The 24,414-nt window shown below is 46.3% G+C and overlaps 1 protein-coding gene across 4 annotated transcripts in view; it reads left to right on the plus strand.

The window, feature by feature from the left end:
- The window catches only part of SMOC2 (SPARC related modular calcium binding 2), a 206,304-nt gene that overhangs the window by 100,177 nt on the left and 81,713 nt on the right, over positions 1-24,414 (plus strand). For all 4 annotated transcript variants that reach the window (XM_035297215.3, XM_035297216.3, XM_035297217.3 and 1 more), the window contains exon 7: positions 1,542-1,616. In XM_035297215.3, the coding sequence (XP_035153106.1) occupies positions 1,542-1,616 (75 nt within the window). The remainder of the gene's footprint in view (positions 1-1,541; positions 1,617-24,414) is intronic.

Here is a 24,414-nt window from a genome sequence, read left to right on the forward strand (position 1 = left end):
GCGCTCATCCAGCGCACAGCACCAGGAACAGCGGACCGCATATGCACGTGTCCTAGCCACCCACCCGTGCAGTAACCGTGAGATGCCGGGAATGTGAACTGGCTTGGCTGTAGAAATAATTCCCTGTGTAATTGTGTGTCTAAGCATCACTATGTACGCCTTAGACAGGGATAAGAGAGCAAACCACAGCAGAAACGGACTGCGTTTGGCCGTGCCCAGCCTCAGTTTTTCCTGATGTATTTGGAGTGAGGGATTTTCAGTATTGGCACAGTGCATTCTCATGCGGCTTTCGTTAAACACACGTTTCTAAGTTGACATTTCACGGTTTGGATAATGTAAAATGTGTGACCGTTTCCCTGTTGGCATTTCATGTCTTTACAAGTATCATAACGAGAATGAGTTCCTATTTTTACCTTTAATACGTTGCCTCAGGTACTTGGCATTGTATAAAAAATTCCCAGGTCAAAGGGGACCTGAGTTTAAAGGCAGAGCATAAGGAATACATGTATAAATTAGCCAAACATTAGAGCACAGAACTGCATTATGCTTTGCACATGACAATAATGACTGACGCGTATGGTCCTGAGTGTTGCGCACTGCGTGCCCTGCAGCCGTGCGTCCCGGTCCCAGCCTTCGGAAGCCCCTCCGCAGATGACGGTCCTGCAGAGGCAGATGACTGCCTCGAGCCCACCGGGTGTAAATAGCAAATGGCATTCAAACCCAGGGGGCTTCAGGGTCTGTGTCCTGACACTAACTGTGACCTGCACTACATTCCTTTTTCTTGTTTTCTTTTTTTTTGAGACGAAGCTTTGCTCTCGTTGCCCAGGCTGGAGTGCAATGGAGTGATCTCAGCTCACTGCAACCTCCGCCTCCTGGGTTCAGTGATTCTCCTGCCTCTGCCTCCCGAGTACCCTGTACTGCAGGTGCGCGCCACCAAGCCCAGCTGTTTTTTTAAATATATATATTAGTAGAGACAGGGTTTCACTATGTTGGCCAGGCTGATCTTGAACAGCTGGCCTCAGGTGTTTCACCCACCTTGACCTCCCGAAGTGCTGGGATTGCAGGTGTGAGCAATCATTGCACTCAGCCCATTCAATTTTATTTGTTAAATATTACCACAAAAAGGGTATTCTGGAAAAGTTTTAGGCCAAAGTGATATTTCACATATTGCATTTGTATTGAATCTTTTAACTGGGTGACAACCTTGTATGTTATATGAATAGCCATTTTAACTACACAACGACATATCTTTGTACATTGGGCATTTTTCTAAAACCTGATTCTTTCACAGCGAATTCTCCAAAGACCTTTTAATATACTTTTGGATAGAGAAAAAAACGCCAAAAATATTTTGAAATGTATATTATGATTTCCTTTTGTCTCATGCATATAACCATTGTAACCCTTCCTTTTGAAATGCTCGACGTGTTCTATTGATTCATTTTGGCTTTTGGACTGCTTGCCGCACTGTGTAACATCCGAAAGGACGTTGCGCTTTCGGGATGAATTAAAGATGCTGACTGCTTCCTTTTGGTTCGCAGATATCGCGTCACGTTACCCCACCCTTTGGACCGAGCAGGTTAAAAGTCGGCAGAACAAAACCAATAAGAATTCAGGTAAGACGGTGCCTGATGTCACTTTGTACCGAGTGATTTACTGGATCCAGAACGTGTGTTATTTTCATGGAGTTAAGCGTATAGTACAATTGACCCTTGAACGACATGGGGGCCGGGGCGGAGCCTGGCACAAAGGTCTAACTTTCAACTCCCCCAAACTTAACTATAATAGCCTATTGTAGACTGGCAGCCTTACCAAAAATACAGTAGTTAACATATATTTTGTATATCATATGTATTGTATACCGTAGTTAACATGTATTCTGTATGTCATATGTATTGCATACTGCAGTTAACATGTATTTTGTATGTCATATGTATTGTATACTGCATTTTTACAAAAACAGAAAAGAAAACGTGATTAGAAATCATAAGAAATAGAAAATACATTTACTGCTCATTAAGTGGATATGGGTCGTCATAACGATCTCCGTCCTCCTCATCTTTTCATGTTGAGTGGGCTGAGGAGGAGGAAGCAGAGAAGGGGCTGGCCCTCTGTCTAGAGTGGCAGAGGTGAAAGAAACGTCCTTGCAACAGTGGGCCCATGACGTAAAAACCTGCTGTTCAGGGGCCAACTGAAAATATTTTCCCTTGGTTACTAAGCCGTGAAGAGAATTCGTAAGATTTGATCACTAGCATATGTCATAAAACTTGGCATTTTAAAATTAAATTTTCTAAATTCTTTAGAAGATTTTTCTGTAGATGTCAAACAAACTCTAGCTTTAGGTATAAAAATGGAGATGTTTGTTAATAAGTGTTTGCTTTTGACTTAATTTCAGAGATGTTAAAGCACTTTGCTCATTTAAAATCCTCCCGATCATGTGCATTTTGTTTGCTACAAAGCAGTGTTTGAGAGACCTTCTGCCTTGTACCGCTGCCTGTTTTAACATTTTGAAGACCAGCAATGGGTTCCTTGATCTTGGGTCAATGATTTTGACTGTTTCATGGGCACGGATTTGCTCTGTAGTTTCCTTCAGGCTCTCAGTTGATTGCTTGCCAGCGTCTCGTCGCCTTTTCAAATGAGGATTTCACAGATTCTCATTGAAGGGAAGCAGCTGTGTAGGTTTAAAGTCATTCAGCTGCTGAGTAAACACGGAATTAGTAACAGCTTCAAATTTCTACCATCAGCTTTGGGTGAAAAAGTTGCAAACGTTCACGGAGGCTGTTTACGCCTTAAAACTGTCTGTCTTTATGCATCCATATATTCTTTTGCTTACAAAAAAATCAGAAGGTTTATTAAAGTTCAGGATACTAGGAGCGGTTCGATTCTCCCTTCACCCACCCATGCCTCTTACACACCCAACCTAAGAAGGACCCTTGAGGGAAATGCCTGGGTCTCCCTAAGCCAGCAGCCCCCTCAGAAGCCCACAGCGAGTCTGTGGAGGTCCTGTCCACTCCCTGACGGTCCTGTCCACTCCCTGACGCCTGCAGAGCTAGTGCGATTCGATGCCAGGTGAGCTAGCGCAGGTCGGGCTGCGGCTGCTGCCCCATGGTGCTCTGAAATCACGGCCTCCAGCCTGAGTGTCAGCTGTGTGGTGTCTTCTTGCTGCTTCCCCTTCTGGGCTGAGATGAGGAAGCGCAAACCCCAAAGGCACACATGGCAGGAACATTTATCACCTGTTGATAACATTTTCCTCAGAAACGCTTGTTACAGCGTTGTTACGGATATTTCTCCATACAATATCCCATTGTATGGACACACTGATCTCTGTATGTGTCTTGTAAACTTTTGACACTGGGTTTTGTTTAATTTTGTTACCCCGTTTTTAAAAAGTTATTTTATTTGATTTATTTCTGTCTCATACAAATTTGCACACGAGAGATTATACTTAAAACGCTGTATGTTTCAGGTTTACTGGTTGGTATGGTTAGGCGTTTTGTCCCCACCCAAATCTTATTTTGCATTATAATCTCCATAATCTGCACGTGTCAAGGGAGAGACCAGGTGAAGGTGATTGAATCATGAGGGTAGATCCCCCTGCTGTTCTCACAGTAGGAGTGAGTTCTCACGAGATCTGATGGTTTCATAAGGGGCCCTAACCTCTTTGCTGGGCATGTCTCCTTCCTGCCACCTTGGGAAGAAGGTGCCTTGCTTCACTTCACCTTCCGCCATGATGGTGAGTTTCTTGTGGCCTCCCCAGCCATGCTGACCTGTGAGTCCATTAAACCTCATTCTTTATAAATAGCCCGGTCTTGGGGAGCTCTTTACAGCAGCATGAAAATGGACTAGTACACTGGCAGATCTTGAAAACCACAGGAGAATAAGTATGTTAACGCCTAAACTTAATTTGAAAAACAAATGTACAATTCTTGTAAATGCTTTTCGTGGAAATATACATTATTTTATTTGCTTATTTATTTAGCGAGAAAGTCTTGCTCTGCCACCAGGCTGGAGCGGAACAGTACCATCTGGGCCCACCGCAACCTCTGCCTCCTGGGTTCAAGCGATTCTCCTGCCTCAGCCTCCTAAGAAGCTGGGATTACAGGCACCTGCCACCATACCCAGCTAATTGTTGTATTTAGTAGAGAAGAGCCGTTCACCCTGTTGACCAGGCTGGTCTCAAACTCCTGACCTCAAGTGATTCACCCACCTCGGCCTCCCGAGGTGCAGGGATTACAGGTGTGAGCCACCGTGACAGGCTAGGAAATGCACTTTTTTTTTTTTTTTTTTAAGCCAATGTAACCGTTTAAGGCATTGTCAGATTAAGCTTCATGGAAGCTTGTGGAAGAAGAACATTTCTGTGTCTCCCCTCTCATTTGCCACTTGCAGATTTCCAAGACTTCAAGTGACCTGCCAATTGTAATTAACCAGTAAAAACTGAGCAGGCTTTTGGCATTTAGTGGGACTGAAAATAATGTTTTAGGAAATTCCAGTTTACAGGAGTTACCCTATGCTATAATTTGATTTAAGTCAGCCGAGATGAGTGGGGCACAGAAGATGGCACAGAGTTAATTGTAGACACGGGGTGTGAAGTTACTGGACTATGTTCATGTTTAATATCAGTGTTCCAGCTACACGTTCTCTCTGAGGGTCTGAAGAAACACCTAGTCGGTATTTTAGGACATTAAAAATAATATTTATTAAGTTTTAACAGTGAAATGACAATCATAGGATATGTATATAATGACCACTGTTAATTGAAATTTCAAATATCAGAAGAGTGTCATTTATACTTAATTTTTATTTTTAAAATATACTTTGACTATAATCATCTTCGGTAGACATAGACATTGATTTGAGAAAATGTAAACAATTTTGACAATAATAATTCGGGTATTTAAAAAAATTTACCTAGCTTGTCAGTACTTTTTCATGTTCTTTTTTAAGAAGGGCCAGTTGGAAAATGCATTGCTTTTTCTTTCTCTGATGTTTCTTTATATCAGCTAAAAGTAGTATTTTCCCCCATGAATTTGTGTGAAAATAATCTAAAGTGACTTTTGTTACCACAAACATAGAGCATGGTTATCATGAGTCCAGATGCCTGAGGGCACACTGGGAAGACGTGGTCACATGTGCTTTGGAGCATGTAATGATAGTAGTTTTTTTAAAGACTATTCTTACGGAGGAAAATAAAATACTTCTACTCTGAAAATGTGCACATGGCAGCTGCACAGTACAGTTGTGCCTCCAGTGGGGTTTGAACCACATCAGGATCTGAGCTCAGGCAGAATCCCTTCATACCCAGGTCAGATTGGATTTCGACTGGGAAAGACCTCCCCTCCACCCTCCAGTTGCTCACCTCAGGCTCCAGCAGAGAGCCCACTGACTGTAGCCTCTCACTGCCCTCCAGGATGGTCTGCAGGGGGGAGTGACCGCACTTGAAAATTTGCACAAAGTAGCTACACAAATCCTTATTAAATTAATGAAGAGTTGTACCAGCATGTGTTCCACTGACCTTATTGTGGTATCATTGCTTTTTTTTTTTTTAAGAACAAACTGAATGAAACAAACTAACCAAATTGATAAATAAGTGGAAAAGAGATAATCTAGGCACCCCTAGAGGTTGCCTATTAGACTTATCTTGATTTAAATTCAATAAATATATCAATCAAATATTCTCATTTAATAAGAAAATCATCACTTTCATCATGTAAATCAATATATGTTAAATAAATGAGTATAATCTGAAGTTACTTGTTACTTTAAAGGGCATTGCTCAGGTTTTCCTGTCAATGTAAAATTCTGTTAATTCTTTTACTGTCTGAAATCCTCTTTGTTTCATTACTCTTCATAGAAGATTTATAAAGTAGTTAAAGATTTTATCAGATGAAACATTTTGTAAGATACGGTCTTTTAATTATGTAAGATTTAAACAAATGTAAACCAAATTAGTACTCTTCCCTACTGGCATATTAAGTACTTTCTAGATCTCTGCCTGATTTTTTTTTTAAACCAATCTAACATATTGAAGCAGAGGCTGTAACTTCTTTTTTTCACTTGAGCAAGCTACTAACATCTTCACAAAACAACAAACACTACTCATGAATGACAAACACCCAGGTGCTTAGGGTTCCATAACGCATTCGTGCTAAAACATCTCCTCTAGAGAAAAAGGCGTGTGATCGTGGCATATCAAAGCCAAGAAGGGACCCAGGCTCACAGGACGGTTTCTTTATCATGGGTGCCATTTTCGGCCATTTCCCATAGTGACGGGACGCATGGGGAGGAACGCTGAGACAGAATGGGAAGACAGCTGGTGGAAGGCCAGCTCTGTCACATTCTGGTAGGATGATTATTCAAAGGGAGGGGCTGGTTAAAACCCACGTTTGAACTGTGCCCGGCCCCAAACAGGTATCCACATCTTTCATGTGGATGGATGGGAGGATCATTCAATGGGACGAGTGGGTTAAAACGCACGTTTGAACTGCATGTGCTGTACGTGGTACCCGTTCCCCACCAGGTATCCCTGTCTTTGACACACAGTGAGGCTGCCATCACGTTGTTTTCAGGTGCCACAGTCTCCCCCAAAACCGGTGAACGAGATAAGCCCCATCTCGTTTTAAGTTTGCAGGTTTCTTAAAGTCATGCTGATAAAGTTGTCTCGAATTCCGTCAATTAGTTAACCCCTTGGGGTGTCCCACTACTGTTACATGGAGCACTGACGAGAACGTGAAAGAAGCCAGAAATAGGTGCAGAACCTCAAGAAGCTGCTGTGGAAACTTTTGTACTTAGGAAGTTAGAAGCGTCCTGCTGGGCTCCTGGGCAGCCTGCACCTGGCAGGGGTGGGCTGGGGAGGGCACAGGGAGGCAGCGCCGTCTCAGGCCTGCACAGGACGTTCTGGGGCAGTGGGTCCTGGAAGACTTTCCCTGATTACCAGAATACAAGGCCAGGCGTGGGACACACACAGTCCTGGGAGCTGGCAGCTGGCAGTTGAGGCGATTTGGTGCCCGTGGCTGACAAGGTGAGTTCCGTTGCTCTCCTTAGCACTGAGTACCCAGTCCTGATGGAGCCATCTGCCGTCACAGGGCTCTGTCACGTGGGGACAGTCTAAATCCTGTGTTTTTGGAACTTCATTTGGTTCTGAGGTGGGTCTCACCCTGACCGAGATGCTGGGGCGGGTGGTGTCTGCTGCTGGGGTCCGTCCCGCTGAGGAGCGTGTGCGCCCGTGGGGCGCGAGGTCTTGCTGGCATTTTTGAAAGGACCTTTGCTGTGATGTTGGTGGAAAATGAAAACAGAAGCAGGGCCTGAGAAAGAGTGGAAGTGGGATTTCGCCACGTGGGCCTGGCTCATAACAGCGTCAGCACAGCGCACCCCTCTAAGCACAGCTCCCCCTCCTCTTCGCCCTGTCCCTCAGGTCGGGACGATTCCTTCTTTGCTCACATGTCTCCACTGCGCCTGCAATCTCTAGCCAACCAGGATGAGACCAAGTGGTTAAAGGCACTTCATATTGGAGATTAAAAAAAAACACACATACTGTAAGCTGTTCAACATGGTGAGAAATTCACCCACTGCTGTGTGTCCACCTGTCAAATATCTGGGGTCCCATGACCAGGCTGAGGAGGAAGATGTAAGGGCTGTGTCAGCACGCAGCTCCCACCCACCAAGCTTCCCCCCAGGGGCCCAGCAGCTCCCACCCCACCAAGCTTCCCCCCAGGGGCCCAGCAGCTCCCACCCCACCAGGCTTCCCCCCAGGGGCCCAGCAGCTCCCACCCCACCAGGCTTCCCCCCAGGGGCCCAGCAGGGATGCCCTTACCTTCCTGTCGTCACCTACACAAGGTGGCTGGGTGCTGGATCAGCAAGCCCAGGGGGGCTCCTCCTCCCTCAGCCAGCACCCCACTCCTCTGTGGGATTTGGGATGGATGTGTGCAGGGTCCAGGGCCAATGTTAAGAGGTCCCGCTCATAGCACGCACTGTGGAGCCCAAATCTTGCCTTTTGGGGGGTGTGAACCACATGGGGATCTGTAGCTCAGGCTGAATTCCTTCAGACTCAGGCCAGATTGGATTCAGATGGGCAAAGACCCACCCCCGCCCCCAGCCAGCAGGGAGGAGTGGCCGCTGGGGACCACCTTCAATTTAGAGGAAGGGCATAGGCCTGGAGAGGTGGACCCCTCTCCGCCCTGAGCCCGGTGGTCCTCCTAAGGTGGAGTCAGCACCGGGCGGTCCCCTACCAGCAGGGTGGTCCGGATCCAAATACACTGGGGACACTGTGTGGACGAGGGAGAGGCTGAAGTCAGGGCCTCTGAGTACAGTGGGGTACAGGCTGGCCTGTGGCCTCGGTGCCATGTGGGTCTCAGCCGGGGTGGGGCCGTGTGTCACCCACTGTGGCTGGGGAACCCCCCCAAGTCCAGGCCTCCCCCTCCCTGCTAGGGATGTTGAAGTGTTCCCGGGGCTCTGCCGCTGTGCAGGAGGGAAGGAGGGACTCAGGTGGGGGCTCAGCGGCATCTCCCGGCTGGGGTGGGACTGCCTGCAGGACTCTTTCCTGCGCCCCTGCCCTGCTGGCTCCATGGAACTGTGGGCTCCTCTCCTCCCACATGTTGAAGGAGTGATGATTCCCTTTTCAGGGGAGGCCGGCTCTGCGTACTTGGGCAGGCCCACCCTGCATCCCTGCGCCTCCCCACCCAGGAATCTTCCTCACGGCCTCACAGGTGGTGCAGGGTGCAGCCCGATGCTTCATCTCCTGTATTGCACATCCCACGTGGGCGCTGGAAGCCTCTGCTTCCTGCCTCCTCCCAGGCTCTCCCAAAGACCCGGGCTCTTTGAGGCCCCTGAAATGCATCTTGGCGAACCCAGGAGTGTGCTCCAGGCCCAAGCCCCCAGGACCCTGCTGCCTTTTCATTTACCGTGTTAGGTTTTGCTTGTAAGCTGGAGAGAACACAGAGGAAAATGATACAAATTGTATATCCTGTGAAAACCCTCCCCCTGCTTGGGAGAAAAATGTCTTCCTCCCTAAACCATTAAACACAGTTCTGTTCAATGTCCAGGAAGAGTCCTTGATGTTCAGGACCCCTGCAGTTTCTGGAGCCCCACGGTGGAAATACTTCTATGCTTTATTTAGGGATGATAATTTTTGTTTGATCGCACAGACTAACATTAGTGCCAAAAGATAATTATCTTTAGATTCTGCTTTAAATCATACTAAAACGCATTCCCTAGGGGAAAATGATACAAATTGTATATCCTTTTTTTATTTCTAAGTTTTTCCTGTTTATTCTGTTTTTCAAATATGTCATTACACAAACATCAAGATACCAATTAGATTCATAAGTTATTAGTTTTTGGTCATTTGAAGAGATTAAAATACTAAATTAAAGCAAATGCCACCTCATAAGTGTAGACTGTAAAAGTGTATTGTTTAAAAACATAAATTAACTACCAAAACTATGTATAACTGAACGTATCCAGCTTTCATAATTATAAAAGTTTTTATTTCAATCATATTTGCTTCTCAGATTTCACTATTCAATCAAACTGTGGTTAACTAATCAGAATGAAGCTTTTCAACATAAGTACAGAGAACAGTAGTAAAGGCAGGCCCTATCTCACTGGTTTGCAAACGCACCAACACATGTGCCCACAGGCCTTGAGCTCTCAGCATGAAAGGAGGGCCCTTTGCCTCACTTCTTCTCTAAATATAAATGACATTCGATTCATCCTTGAGCTCATGAGGTCTGATATGGAGGTTTTCCTTGGGAGAACTGTTGTTGCCATCATGATATGCATATTTATTTCATGTATAATTGCTTATGGTGCACCAGGCAAAGCACTGTGTGTTCTAACGCATTCTCTAGGCCGCTTCCTAGACTCGCCCTGTGAACTTGGAGCTGCCTGTCTCATAGGTAAGTTCATTTCCCAACCTCTAAGTGGCTGAGGCCCGGGTTTAGTCCAGATCTGTGATTTCCAGCCTCCTCCTGCCACCCGCAGATCGACAGGCACACTCAGTTCCAGAGCTGCCGGCCTTTGGGGCATCTCTGAGGCTGGCCGTGTGGAAGGGGCCCAGGGGCACACAGCTGTGAACGCTCCCACCCCGGGGATACTCCATCACACAGGGACCTGGCTTCAGAAGCCGTCTCATGGGAAACCGCTCCAGGCAGAAGCTCTCTCAGGCGCACAGATGGGGCTTCCAGAGTGAGAACCAGGAGAGCGACCGTGTCTCCACTCTGGACCCCGAGGGCAGAGCTGCATCCTTCTCCCAGTCAGATTTAGGAGGGACCACGTTGGGCACGGGGAGGAGACGGGGAGAGTGGTCGGCCACGTGTACCGTGAAGGTGGGTAGGACACCGCCTGCCCCTGAAGCCATCTTTTCCGCACAAAGGAGCACAGTGGCTGGAGAGACGTGTGTGTTCGCTCCTCCTCCCGAGAGCCGCCATCCCCCAGGGCCTTTCTGCCCCTTCGGGTTCCGGAGCCTCCCTGGGCTGGTTCTCGGCTCCCAGTGTGCAATCCTGGTCGATGCATTTTACCTCTCTGGGTTTCAGCATCTCCTCTCTAATGTGGCGAGACCGGCCTCACAGAAAAGCCCCAGAGTTCAGTCTGGTCAGATGCACCCATGTCCACCCAGTGTCTGGGAGTGGGATTCCCTTCTAGGCATGCTCATTGAGCTTGGCATCGGCCTTGGCAGATAGGAAGGACTTGGGGCGTCTCTTGAGACCTCCCTGAGGTGTGTGTGCACGCGTGTGTATGGGTGTATGTACGTGTGTGCACGTGTGTATGGGTGTGTGTACATGTGTGCACGCATGCATAGGGGTGTGTGTACTTGTGTGCATGCATGCATATGGGTGTGTGTATGTGTGCGCATGCATGTGTATGGGTGTGTGTGCGTGTGCACATGCATGTGTATGGGTGTGTGTGCGCACGTGCATGTTCATTGTAATAGTAACTAGGTTCTCAATTTCCTATTGAGAAATCAGGAACTAGAAATGGTAATGACAGCACTAATAGGATCAAGATTTACCTGTTGCCATGAAATGTGTGTCTTGTGATTATGGACTTGGCTTGAAGCATTATTGGAGTGAAATACCTCTTTCTGCTATTCACACTTAACAGTAACTTAGGGCCAGGTACAGTGGCTCACACCTGTAATGCCAACACTTTAGGAGGCCAAGGTGGGCAGATCATCAGAAGTCAGGAGTTTCAGACCAGCCTGGCCAACATGGGGAAACCCTGTCTTTACTAAAAATACAAAAATTAGCCAGGCATGGTGACACATGCCTGTAATCCCAGCTACACAGGAGGCTGAGGCAAGAGAATTGCTTCAACCCAGTAGGCGGAGGTTGCAGTGAGCTGAGATTGCACCACTGCACTCCAGCCAGAGCAACAAAGTGAGACTCTATCTCAAAAAAAAAAAAAAAAGGAGAGGCCGGGCGCGGTGGCTCAAGCCTGTAATCCCAGCACTTTGGGAGGCCGAGGCGGGTGGATCACGAGGTAAGAGATCAAGACCATCCTGGTCAATGTGGTAAAACCCCGTCTCTACTAAAAATACAAAAAATTAGCTGGGCACGGTGGCGCGTGCCTGTAATCCCAGCTACTTGGGAGGCTGAGGCAAGAGAATTGCCTGAACCCAGGAGGCGGAGGTTGCGGTGAGCCAAGATCGCGCCATTGCACTCCAGCCTGGGCAACAAGAGTGAAATTCCATCTCAAAAAAAAAAAAAAAGGAGAAAAGAACAGTAACAAGAGATTTCACTGTGATTCTGTCTACATGGTCTTTCCATCAGTTAGTTAAAGACCCAAGGAGAGTTAACATGGCCCATGAATAACGTACCCCCGTCTGGAAATGACTCATGCGGTCACACAAAGGTGAGAATCCCACCTGCTCTCGCCTCCCAGCCGGGTGTCAGGCACATCACTTACATAGAGACCAGCAGGCAGGCTTTGTGTGAGCAACATGGCTGTTTATTCACCCGGGTGTGGGCAAGCTGAGTGTGCAGAGGGCAGTGGGATAGGAGCTGGTTTCATAGGTTGGGGCAAGTGGTCAGTTAACGGTGGTAATCTGCCTTGGGAAGGGGAGGGCGTCACAGGATGCATGGTCACAAGGGTGGGGGTCATCTATTACAAACGGGTTGATCATAAGGGTGGGGGTATTGGCTGTGAGCAGAGGGGAGGGTGCGGTAAATTACATAGTTACGGGGGTGGGGGTCTTGAGAAACCCATGTCCGGGGGAAATTCCACAAGACTGAGCAGGAACAGCGGTTGCAATTAGTTGAGGCAGAACAAGTTGTTTCATTTCTCTTTGTGGCCATCTGGTGACTTGTGGTTACGTCAGACTTTCTGGCTCCTGGGCACCATCCAGAGGAGTGTGTGCGGGTCACCAAGGCTATGATGGGCAGGCTTGGACTCGGAGGCCTGATGCCAGGGAGCCCCCCAACAGCACACCTCCAACGTCTCCTTGTCCTGTCAACAGCCAGCTGCTCCCTAACTGTGAGCAATTAATGATTTATGTCGGGTGACTAGTAAAGAATTTTACCAGCCCCCTCAAATATTTTTACCAGCCCATCCTGCTTCCCAGATAGGACAGAGTTCACACAGTTAATGAAATCCTGTTTCACTGTAGTCACCCTTATCAAGTGCTGACTGATGAGGTCTCATCTGCCAAGCACGATGCGTTAATGTAGTTACAATCATGGAAATGATTGTTCTGTGAGTTTAAAAAATGTTAATGCATTTGCTGAGGAATTTTATTCATTCCCCAGGAATGAGGTGGTGCATCATGTGCCCATGTGTATGTGGATAACCACACATGTCCTTCCTAATTAGTTTTCTCTAAAAGACAGCCTTGTGTTTTATCGGAGGCAAACGTCTTCCCACCTCTGCTGCTGTATGTTTATTATGTTTCCCTGTTTATGCACCCGGAGCCTACGTTTGTGTCTCAGGTGAACTCTGGCATTAGTAACGAATGCCAGAATACTCTTCGGCTATTGTGTTTCAGATGAAAGGGCAAACGGAGAAGTCATTTCAAAAGCATTGTATATATACCCAGTAATGGGATTGCCGGGCCAAAGGGAATTTCTATTTCTAGGTGGACACAGGGAGGGGAGCACTACACACAGGGGTCAGTTGTGGGGAATAGCAGAGGGACAGCGGGGGTGGGGAGTTGGGGAGAGATAGCATGGGGAGAAATGCCAGATGTAGGTGAAGGGGAGGAAGGCAGCAAATCACACTGCCACGTGTGTACCTATGTAATTATTTTGTATGTTCTTCACATGTACCCCAAAATCTAAAATGCAATTAAAAAAAAGCATTGTAAAACATCTTCTTTAGCTATAGGTCGCATCTGCATCAAAACACAGTGTTGAAGTGATGGAAGAGTTTTGTTTGCTCACAAACAGACTTGAAGGTAATATTTTTTAAAACTCTTTGAATAATTGAAGAAGGATGCATCCTCTGTACCCACTTTCTGGCCCTAAGACACTTGGCTCTCACTGCGGTCTCGGGCTCGGAGGGGCTATTTATTATTTTCATGCCGTCTTCGCTTGCGGATGAGGGGATAATTCATTTCCCTCTTTACATATGAAAACGTGCAAACGTCCCTCCCAAGCAGGAGGGAGGCGAGGATCCAGATGACCCTCCTGGTGCTTCCGTTTGCCTTGTTTGTCCTTAGAGGGGCGTTTCTGAATTACACATCCCGGCATATCAGACAGGGCGGCTGAGACTGCTGAGAGAAATGCACCCCCATTTCAGAGCCTCAGCAGGTCAGAAGTGCAGCGTTTTATCACGTGATGCCCCTGCCCAGTGGAGCCGTTTGTCATGTGGTCACGCAGGGCTCTCCATCCTACCAGACCCTATTTTCCCAGATGGCTGTTTCAGGAGGGAAGGATCGTGGGGAGGAGGCAGAGTGTTTCTCCTAAAAGCTCCAGCCTGGAATCGAACCAGTCCCGTTCCCTCCCATCTCACAGGAAGAGAGGCAGTCACGTAGGCACGGTCCTGGAAAGGGGCTGGGAGGGCAGACCCGCTGTGTGTCTGCCATAATTCAGCCTGTGGAGGAAGGGGTGGCTCGGGAGGCAGCTGGGCGCCTCGGCACCTGCCACGGACGAAGCCTGGGCTGTCGTTTTAGGAAAAGGCGGGTGTGAATCGCGATCTCCACCTGGGGTTGATCCCGTGTTTCAGTCACACTCAACAGTTGTCTTTTGACTTCACAGCATTCCTGAGACTAAACACACATGTCTTCATACACAATATAGACGTATATGTGTGTGTGTTTTACATATGTGTGTGTATATGTGTACCTGTGAATGTATGTAAAGTTTATATGTATTTGTATGTGTATGTGTACCTGTGTATATATATAGTTCATATATATTTGTGTGTGTGTATGTGTACCTGTGTATGTGTATAGTTTATATATATTTGTGTGTGTATGTGTACCTGTGTATATATATAGTTCATATATATTTGTGTGTGTGTATGTGTACCTGTGTATGTGTATAGTTTATATATATTTGTGTGTGTATGTGTACCTGTGTATATATATATATATATAGTTTATATATATTTGTGTGTGTATGTGTACCTGTGTATATATATATAGTTTATATATATTTGTGTGTATGTGTACCTGTGTATGTATATAGTTTATATATATTTGTGTGTGTATGTGTACCTGTGTATGTATATAGTTTATATATATTTGTGTGTGTATGTGTACCTGTGTATATATATAGTTTATATATATTTGTGTGTGTATGTGTACCTGTGTGTATATATAGTTTATATATATTTGTGTGTGTATGTGTACCTGTGTGTATATATAGTTTATATATATTTGTGTGTGTATGTGTATCTGTGTATATATATAGTTTATATATATTTGTGTGTGTATATGTGTACCTGTGTATGTATGTAAAGTTTATATATATTTGTGTGTGTATGTGTACCTGTGTATATATATATAGTTTATATATGTGTGTGTATGTATACCTGTGTATATATATATCGTTTATATATATTTGTGTGTATGTGTACCTGTGTATGTGTATAGTTTATATATATTTATGTGTGTATGTGTTCCTGTGTATGTGTATAGTTTACATATATTTATGTGTGTATGTGTACCTGTGTATGTAAAGTTTATTATATTAGTGTGTGTACATATACACAGGTTTATATTTATAAATATAAATTATATAATTATAAATATATAAATAATTATATTATAATTATAAATATAAATTATATTATAATCATAAATATATTTATAATTATATTATAATTATAAATATAAATTATATTATAATTATAAATATATTTATAATTATATTATAATTATAAATATAAATTATATTATAATTATAAATATATTTATAATTATATTATAATTAAATATAAATTATATAATTATAAATATATAAATATATAAATAATAATTATAAATATAAATTATATTTATATTTATAAATGTAAACTATAAATATTATAGTTTATATTTATGAGTGTATGTGTTCCTGTGTATGTGTATAGTTTACATATATTTATGTGTGTATGTGTACCTGTGTATGTAAAGTTTATTATATTAGTGTGTGTACATATACACAGGTACGTATATATGTAAAGTTTATTATATTAGTGTGTGTACATATACACAGGTACGTATATACAGTCACACACATACTTATATATGTATTAATATATATAAAGTGTATATATACATATATAGAAACTAAAATATTATGTGCTTGTGTCCTATCTCCCTGCTGTGGTCTAAATGTATGTGTGTCCCCAAATTCCGTGTTGAAATCCTCACCCCCAGGGTGATGGTGTTAGGGAGCAGGGCGTATGGAAGGTGATGGGCTCAGGAGGGCAGTGGGACTACTGCCCATATGGAAAGTGCCCGGAAGACCCCTGCCCCTCCCACCACATGAGTGCAACGGAGAAGCTCCATCTGTGAACCAGGAAATGGTGTCAGCAGACCCTGAGTCTGCCAGAGCCTTGATCTTGAGCCTCCAGCGTTTAGAACTGTGAGAAAGGAAAGCCTGTTGATAAGCCACCCAGCCCATGGCACCTCTGTTAGAGCAGCACGCGCCAGCACCAGGTAAGATTCCTGCCAACCAGGCAGGCTCCCTAGAGATGTTGGAGCTCTGAGTCTCAGGGACGGCTTCACAGGCCTTCCGGGGACAGGGTCGGGTGCTCACATGCCCCCCGCCACCTCTAGTCCTGATTAAAACGTACCCTGGATTAGAATATCTGGGGTGGGGCCTTGGAGATGCATTTTAAGCTGCTTCTCAGATAAATTGTTTTATCTTAAAGTGTACAGATCACTGTGACACATGGTATCAATTCTCAGTAAGGTTTTGGACATGCTTTAATTTTTCCCATAATTATGTATGTATGTAAGACAAAACACAAGGTTTCTTGAAGGCGTTTGAGTATTAGACTCCGTTATGTATTCCAGATACGGGATTTGTATCTTACCAGAGTCATGCTTTGCACATATTCCTTCCACACTCAGCTGTCCTGTCACGTTCCTGGTGGTGCACTTTGAAGTGCAGTGTTTTTAACTTTGGGAAAGTCCAGTTTACCTGTCTTTTCCTTTGTGGCTATGCCGTATCTAAGAAACAGGTGTCTCACCTGAGCTCCCCTTTGTGCGCTGAGGCTGATGACTGGCAGCTTCTGCTGCCACCCAGGGTGACACAGAGCTCACTACCCCCAAGGCAGTGGGTCTCACTGCAGAAAAGCACCCCGATGCATTCCACTGACATAGGTTATCCTGGGCCTGGAGGGTGGGTCTGAAGTTAGCCCCACTGGGTAATCTTCTCCTTCGACCTTGAACATGTTTTCTGAAGCTAGGGAAGCTGGGAAAAGTAACATCAACGGCAGCTCCGAATGGGGAAGAATAAAAGGCAATGCAATTTTAAAAAGTATAAATTTTGCAGGGAACGTTCATATACTAAAAATGCTTCCTTATTTCTCTGAAACTGGGATTGAACGTAGCATTTGCATTGTATTTGACACCTGTAAGTAAATGCAGTTCCTTTAGCTAATCTTCAGTCAGGGACTTTCCTTGGGCTTTCTTTAAAAATCAAATGTTAATGCAGTGTATGAATTGCTAGGGCTGCTGTAACAAGCACCAGAGTCTGGTGGCCTGAACAGCAGAAATGCATCCTATCCGTGCTCCGGGGGCTGGAAGTCCTGGCTCAAGGTGCTGGCAGGGCTGGCCCTGGTGAGGGCACTCTCTCTAACTGGCCCCCACATGGTTTTCCTCCATGATCTCCCCTCCGTGGGCTTCCCTCTGTGATCTCCCCTCCGTGGCCTTCCCTCTGTGATCTCCCCTCTGTGGCCTTCCCTCTGTGATCTCCCCTCCGTGGCCTTCCCTCTGTGATCTCTCCTCCGTGGCCTTTTCTCTGTGACCTCCCCTCCATGGCCTTCCCTCTGTGATTCCCCTCTGTGGCCTTCTGTCCATGTTCTCATTAGATCTCTCTGTCTTCCTGCGAGGACACTACTTATACCGGATCAGGGCCCCAAGCTTACGATGACCTCATTTATCCTTAGTTAACTTCCTAAATGCTTTATCTCCAGATACAGTCACATTCAAAGTTGAACCTTCCCTCCATGCATTTTGAATCCATCAGAAGCAAGATGGAATTATTTCTATCAGTGTGACTTGGGTTTGAATTGCTTGCATTGAAAACAAAGCCTATCAAGAAAAGGCTCAGCATGAAGCTGAAATTGCCCCCTGCTCTGTCCTCAGGCCCCCCACGGCGCTACCAACAGCATCACGCTTCTTCCTGCAATCACCTGAGGCCCCAGCTGTCTTCCCAGTGAAAAGCCGCTTTACCATAGAACACTTCTGAAGTCCCGTAAAGAAAAGTGGTATTAGTGAAAGAGGCTTGAGGGATTTCTCACCTGTCTTTGGTATAAGTTTCCATTTTGAATTGGAGTGAACTTTCTCCCAGTGTATCAAATATTGACTGAAGACAAAAGTGAGAATTCCCCCAAATGTACCTTTTGTGTCATGGCCACGGATATTTTATATAAAACAGTTATTTTTCATTGGCGATTCTTGAAGTTAAGAAAAAATCCAAATTGTTTTGAAGCCACAGCAATGTGCCTGTCACCTTGGCCAGCAGGGAGGTTTCTCTTGAAAGATCCCTCTATCTTGTTATTGGTCCTAGAATAAATAAATCACCTGTCTCATTCTTTGCGGCCCTCTGCAGGCCTGCGTGTTTGTACTCCACCGCACGGGTCCCCACGCAGGCACGGTTATCCAGTACTTTCCCATCACATGTACTGCGTGTGACATACAACAGTTAAGATTTGATAGCAGATCCTGCAATGGGTTGTTTGTCTCTAACATGTATGTATGTGGATTTAATGTATTTTCAGAACTGAAATTCTTAGCTAGGCTGGAACGCCTCAAATGAATTTTCGGGCTTTATTATGGATATTGTAGCACTTCTAATGCAGAGTTAGACTTTGCAAAGTGTAGAGTGGATGGCACATTCAGTCACACTCAAACGCACAGCAGTATTTGGCAAACTGGAAGACAGGATAAAAAAGATGGGACGATACACGAAAAACAGGAGACAGGCCTGCTATCTTTATTTATCATTAAATCCTGACCGTGAAGCGTTCTCTCTGACCTTCTCTCTGACCTTCTCTCTGACCTTCTCTCTGACCTTCTCTCTGACCTCTCTGACCTTCTCTCTGACCTCGTGTGTTTACAGCTCATAACTCTTTGAACTTTACTTGGGAAATAAATTTTCCAAGATTAGTCTCAACTAAAAGGCATTTTTTTCTCTTTTGTTTGGAAACTTGGAAATAAGTCTGTTTTTCTGTTTTGGTTTGACTTTGCATCAGAAGAAAAAGAAGGATACTTTAATTTTATAAGTCAATATTTAAAGCAAAATATGAACATTTTCTTAAAAATGCTTCTTTGGGAAGACGGAGTTGATTGGCTATGAAGCTGGACGAGGAGCCGCAATGGAAGACTTTTAACGGCACGAGTCAGCGTCTCGTGTTAGAATTCCATATGTCTTCAGGTGAGGGACAGTATTTGCTTTTTCAGACTTTATTTTTAGAGGGGTTTTACTTTTAGAGAAAACAATTACGCAGAAAGCACTGAGTTTCCAGGTCCCTCCTAAGCCCCACACCTCTGCCGCTTTTTCTGGAATCAACATCATGCATTAGTGTGGTGTTTTTGTTATAATTGATGAACAAATATTGATACATGATTATTCACTAGCTTCCATGGTTACATTAGGGTTCACTCCTGATGTTGGACATTCTATGAATCGTGACAAATGTATGATGACGTGTATTCATCATCATAGTGTCGTACAGAGTTGCTTCGCTGCCCTTAAAACCCTCTTAGCTCCTCCTATGCATCCCTCCTTCCCCCGAGCCTTGGAAACCTCTGATCGTTTTACTCTCCCCAGTGCTGCCTTTCCCAGAACGTCAGAGAGTTTGAGTCATACAGTAGGCAGCCCCTCTGCCTTCCTTCACTGACTAATATGCATTTAAGGTTCCTCCGTGTCTTTTTATGGCTTGATTGCTCATTTCTTTTTAGTGCTGAATAGTGTTACGTTGTCTAGATGCACCGTAGTTGATCTGCTTACCTTTTGAAAGACATCTTAGTTGCTGCCAAATTTTGGCAATTATAAATAAGGCTGCTGGAAACATTCATGTATAGGTTATTGTGGACATCAGAGTTCACACATTTGGCTAAATGCCTAGGAACACGGTTGGTGGATAGTATGGTAAAACTCTGTGTAGCTTCATAAGAAACTGCCGAACTGTCTTCCCTGGTGGCCACACCCACTGCATTCTTGCAGTGGTGCCTGAGAGCTCCGGGGCCATCCTGCATTCTCAGCAGCATGTATGAGAGCCCCAGTGCCATCCTGCATTAGCAGCAGGCATGAGAGCTCCTGTGCCATCCTGCATTTTCAGCAGGCATGAGAGCTCCTGTGCCATCCTGCATTTTCAGCAGGCATGAGAGCTCCTGTGCCATCCTGCATTAGCAGCAGGCATGAGAGCTTCTGAGCCATCCTGCATTCTCAACAGGCATGAGAGCTCCTGTGCCATCCTGCATTAGCAGCAGGCATGAGAGCTTCTGAGCCATCCTGCATTCTCAGCAGGCATGAGCGCTCCTGTGCCATCCTGCATTCTCAGCAGCAGGCATGAGAGCTCCTGTGCCATCCTGCATTAGCAGCAGGCATGAGAGCTTCTGAGCCATCCTGCATTCTCAGCAGGCATGAGCGCTCCTGTGCCATCCTGCATTCTCAGCAGCAGGCATGAGAGCTCCTGTGCCATCCTGCATTCTCAGCAGGCATGAGCGCTCCTGTGCCATCCTGCATTCTCAGCAGCAGGCATGAGAGCTCCTGTGCCATCCTGCATTAGCAGCAGGCATGAGAGCTTCTGAACCATCCTGCATTCTCAGCAGGCATGAGCACTCCTGTGCCATCCTGCATTCTCAGCAGCAGGCATGAGAGCTCCTGTGCCATCCTGCATTAGCAGCAGGCATGAGAGCTCCTGTGCTGTCCTGCATTCTCAGCAGGCATGAGAGCTCCTGTGCCATCCTGCATTCTCAGCAGCATGTATGAGAGCTCCAGTGCCATCCTGCATTCTCAGCAGCAGGCATGAGAGCTCCTGTGCCATCCTGCATTTTCAGCAGGCATGAGAGCTCCTGTGCCATCCTGCATTAGCAGCAGGCATGAGAGCTTCTGAGCCATCCTGCATCCTCAACAGGCATGAGAGCTCCTGTGCCATCCTGCATTAGCAGCAGGCATGAGAGCTTCTGAGCCATCCTGCATTCTCAGCAGCAGGCATGAGAGCTCCTGTGCCATCCTGCATTCTCAGCAGGCATGAGCGTTCCTGTGCCATCCTGCATTCTCAGCAGCAGGCATGAGAGCTCCTGTGCCATCCTGCATTCTCAGCAGGCATGAGCGCTCCTGTGCCATCCTGCATTCTCAGCAGCAGGCATGAGAGCTCCTGTGCCATCCTGCATTAGCAGCAGGCATGAGAGCTCCTGTGCCAGCCTGCATTCTCAGCAGCAGGCATGAGAGCTCCTGTGCCATCCTGCATTCTCAGCAGGCATGAGCGCTCCTGTGCCATCCTGCATTCTCAGCAGCAGGCATGAGAGCTCCTGTGCCGTCCTGCATTCGCAGCAGCAGGCATGAGAGCTCCTGTGCCATCCTGCATTCTCAGCAGCAGGCATGAGAGCTCCTGTGCCGTCCTGCATTCGCAGCAGCAGGCATGAGCGCTCCTGTGCCATCCTGCATTCTCGGAAGCAGGGCATGAGAGCTCCTGTGCCATCCTGCATTCTCGGAAGCAGGGCATGAGAGCTCCTGTGCCATCCTGCATTCTCAGCAGCAGGTCATGAGCGCTCCTGGGCTATCCTGCATTCTCGGCAGCGGGGCATGAGAGCTCCTGTGCCATCCTGCATTCTTGGCAGCGGGGCATGAGAGCTTCTGAGCCATCCTGCATTCTCGGCAGCAGGCATGAGAGCTCCTGTGCCGTCCTGCATTAGCAGCAGCAGGCATGAGAGCTCCTGGGCTATCCTGCATTCTCGGCAGCGGGGCATGAGAGCTTCTGAGCCATCCTGCATTCTCAGCAGCAGGCATGAGAGTTCCTGTGCCGTCCTGCATTAGCAGCAGCAGGCATGAGAGCTCCTGTGCCATCCTGCATTCTCAGCAGCAGGCATGAGCGCTCCTGTGCCATTCTGCATTCTCAGCAGCAGGGCATGAGCGCTCCTGGGCTATCCTGCATTCTCGGCAGCGGGGCATGAGAGCTCCTGTGCCATCCTGCATTCTTGGCAGCGGGGCATGAGAGCTTCTGAGCCATCCTGCATTCTCAGCAGCAGGCATGAGAGCTCCTGTGCCGTCCTGCATTCTCGGCAGCGGGGCATGAGAATTCTTGCTGCTTTGTGTCCTCCCCAACAGCTGGTGTTATCGATGTTTCTGATTTTAGGAATTCTAATAGGTTTGAAGTGGTGTCTCATTGCTTTAATTGTAATCACCTAATGCCTTTCATGTGTCTGTTTGACATCTGTATATACTCTTTGGTAAGATATCGGTTTAGAGATTATGATTGATTTTTTAATTAATTGGTTTGTTTCCTAATTGTTGAGTTTTAAATGTTCTTTGCAGATGTATTTTGGACATAAGGTTTTCATTCGTTTGTTTTCTTGAGACAGGGTCTCGTTCTGTCACCCAGGCTGGAGTACAGTGGTGCAATCATAGCTCACTGCAACCTCCACCTCCTGGGCTCCAGCCATCCTCCTGCCTCAGCCTCCTGAGTAGCTGGGACCACAGGCGCATACCACCACGCGTGGCTGTCTTTTACATTTTTGTTGTAGAGACAGAGTTTTGTCATGTTGCCCGGGGCGGTCTCCAACTCCTTAGCTCAAGCTGTCTGCCTGTCTGGGCTTTCCAGAGTGCTGGGATTGCTCCAGGTGTGAGCCACCGTGCCCGGCCTGGACATACCTAATTTATCAGATGTGTGTTCTGGAAATATTTTCTCTGAGTCTGCAGCTTGTCTCCTCATTCTCTTGATGGTGTCTTTGCAGAGCAGTTTTCCACTTTGAGGAAGTCCAGTTTATCCATGATTTCCTTCAAAGACTGTGCCTTTGAGGTTGTCCTTAAAAGTCGTCACCAAATCCAAGATGGCCTGACTCGCTCCTACGTTACCTCCCAGGAGCTGTACAGTTTTGTGTTTTACATGTAGATCCACGATATATTGCAGTTAATTTTTGTGAAGGGCATAAGGTCTGTGTTCAGACTGATTTTCTTGGTGTGTGGATGTCCCATCGTGCTGGCACCGTGCCACCCTGCTTTGCTCCTCTGGGAAACAGCAGCAGCCTCTGTGGGTGGGGGCCTCCTACTCAGCTCTGGAACCAGGTTAAGCTAAACGTGTTCACAAATTGGCCATGTGCTGAGCAGCCGAATGGGAATAGAATTAAAGGTGACTAGAAAAAGCATCAAAGAAGTTAGGAAATGGGAGGTGTGAAGCTGCAGGGAAGACGGTGACAAGATGTGACTGCTCGGGGGAACAAGTCTCTTCAGGAGCAACCCGAGGAGCCTTGCCAGGATCCTCAGGCCCACTAGGAGGAACGCCTTGCCCACCCTGGGAGACCAGGAAAGAATGCTGGGAATAAAAGCACCTGATTGGCACAGGATGCTCTCCTGCTGGTTCTCAGCACTCGGCTGGGAGGGGGCCGGGTTTTCACAGGGCTGTGTTGTGCTTGGGAAAGATTTCACCAGTTTTGAAAATGGTCCCTCTTTGAAAGCAAAAGACACTGAAGAAAGTCTGTGAGAGGAGAGTTGGAAGCATCTAGAGTGGGCCTTGTTTCCAACAAGAAGTTTGGGGTATTTTCCCACTTAGGAGAGGGACTCTAAACACTTTTGCAAAGAATCTAGAAAGAAAACTTGAGGAAAGGGAAGCATTGAGGATAACATCCCTTTAATGACTAAGAAGTGTATTTAGCATTCTGTGCCGGATGGAAGACGTGGATGTCTAGTTATTCACAAGGACATCTCTAATCCTTTCCTGCACTTTTTTCTGATTTATTTATTTGGGGGGGAGCAGTGTATTTTTTGAGCATCTTGTTTTCTATTCTCCCCTCATCCCTTCGTGTTTCCTAAGAGCACATGACTCACAGTGAAGTTTTTAACAGCTGATGGAGCGTAGCCGTCCACTGTGCAGGGTTACCTGAAGGCAGTGGAGTGGGGTTCAGGGCTCCACGCTCCTCTTTGCAGCGACAGCAGCGCATGGTCTGACCTTCGTCACAATACGTTTCTGTTGTCAACTCCCAGGCATGAACCGCTGTGTGTATTACCCGAGAACTGGCTCTAATAAAATGCACATGTGACTAGATTCAGAATGGCAGTTGAAAACATCTTTTTAATTAAAAAACCTTTATTGTAGGAAATATTGACAAGCAAGGAAAATAAAGTAGAATATCTTGTAAGTTTATAATCCAGTGGTAACTCCAAGTGGAAACGCTGGAGGGTGTGTTAATTCCATATTCTGTTGTGCAGAGCTGCGCCTGTGGGCGTGTCAATTCCATATTCTGTTGTGCAGAGCTGCACCTGTGGGCGTGTTAATTCCATATTCTGTCGTGCAGAGCTGCACCTGTGGGTGTGTTAATTCCATATTCTGTTGTGCAGAGCTGAGCCTGTGGGCGTGTCAATTCCATATTCTGTTGTGCAGAGCTGAGCCTGTGGGCGTGTCAATTCCATATTCTGTTGTGCAGAGCTGAGCCTGTGGGCGTGTCAATTCCATATTCTGTTGTGCAGAGCTGAGCCTGAGGGTGTGTTAATTCCATATTCTGTTGTGCAGTGCTGCGCCTGTGGGTGTGTCAATTCCATATTCTGTTGTGCAGAGCTGAGCCTGAGGGTGTGTTAATTCCATATTCTGTTGTGCAGAGCTGCGCCT

This window comes from Callithrix jacchus, chromosome 4, assembly GCF_049354715.1.
Source record: "Callithrix jacchus isolate 240 chromosome 4, calJac240_pri, whole genome shotgun sequence".
NCBI classification, from domain to species: Eukaryota; Metazoa; Chordata; class Mammalia; order Primates; family Cebidae; genus Callithrix; species Callithrix jacchus.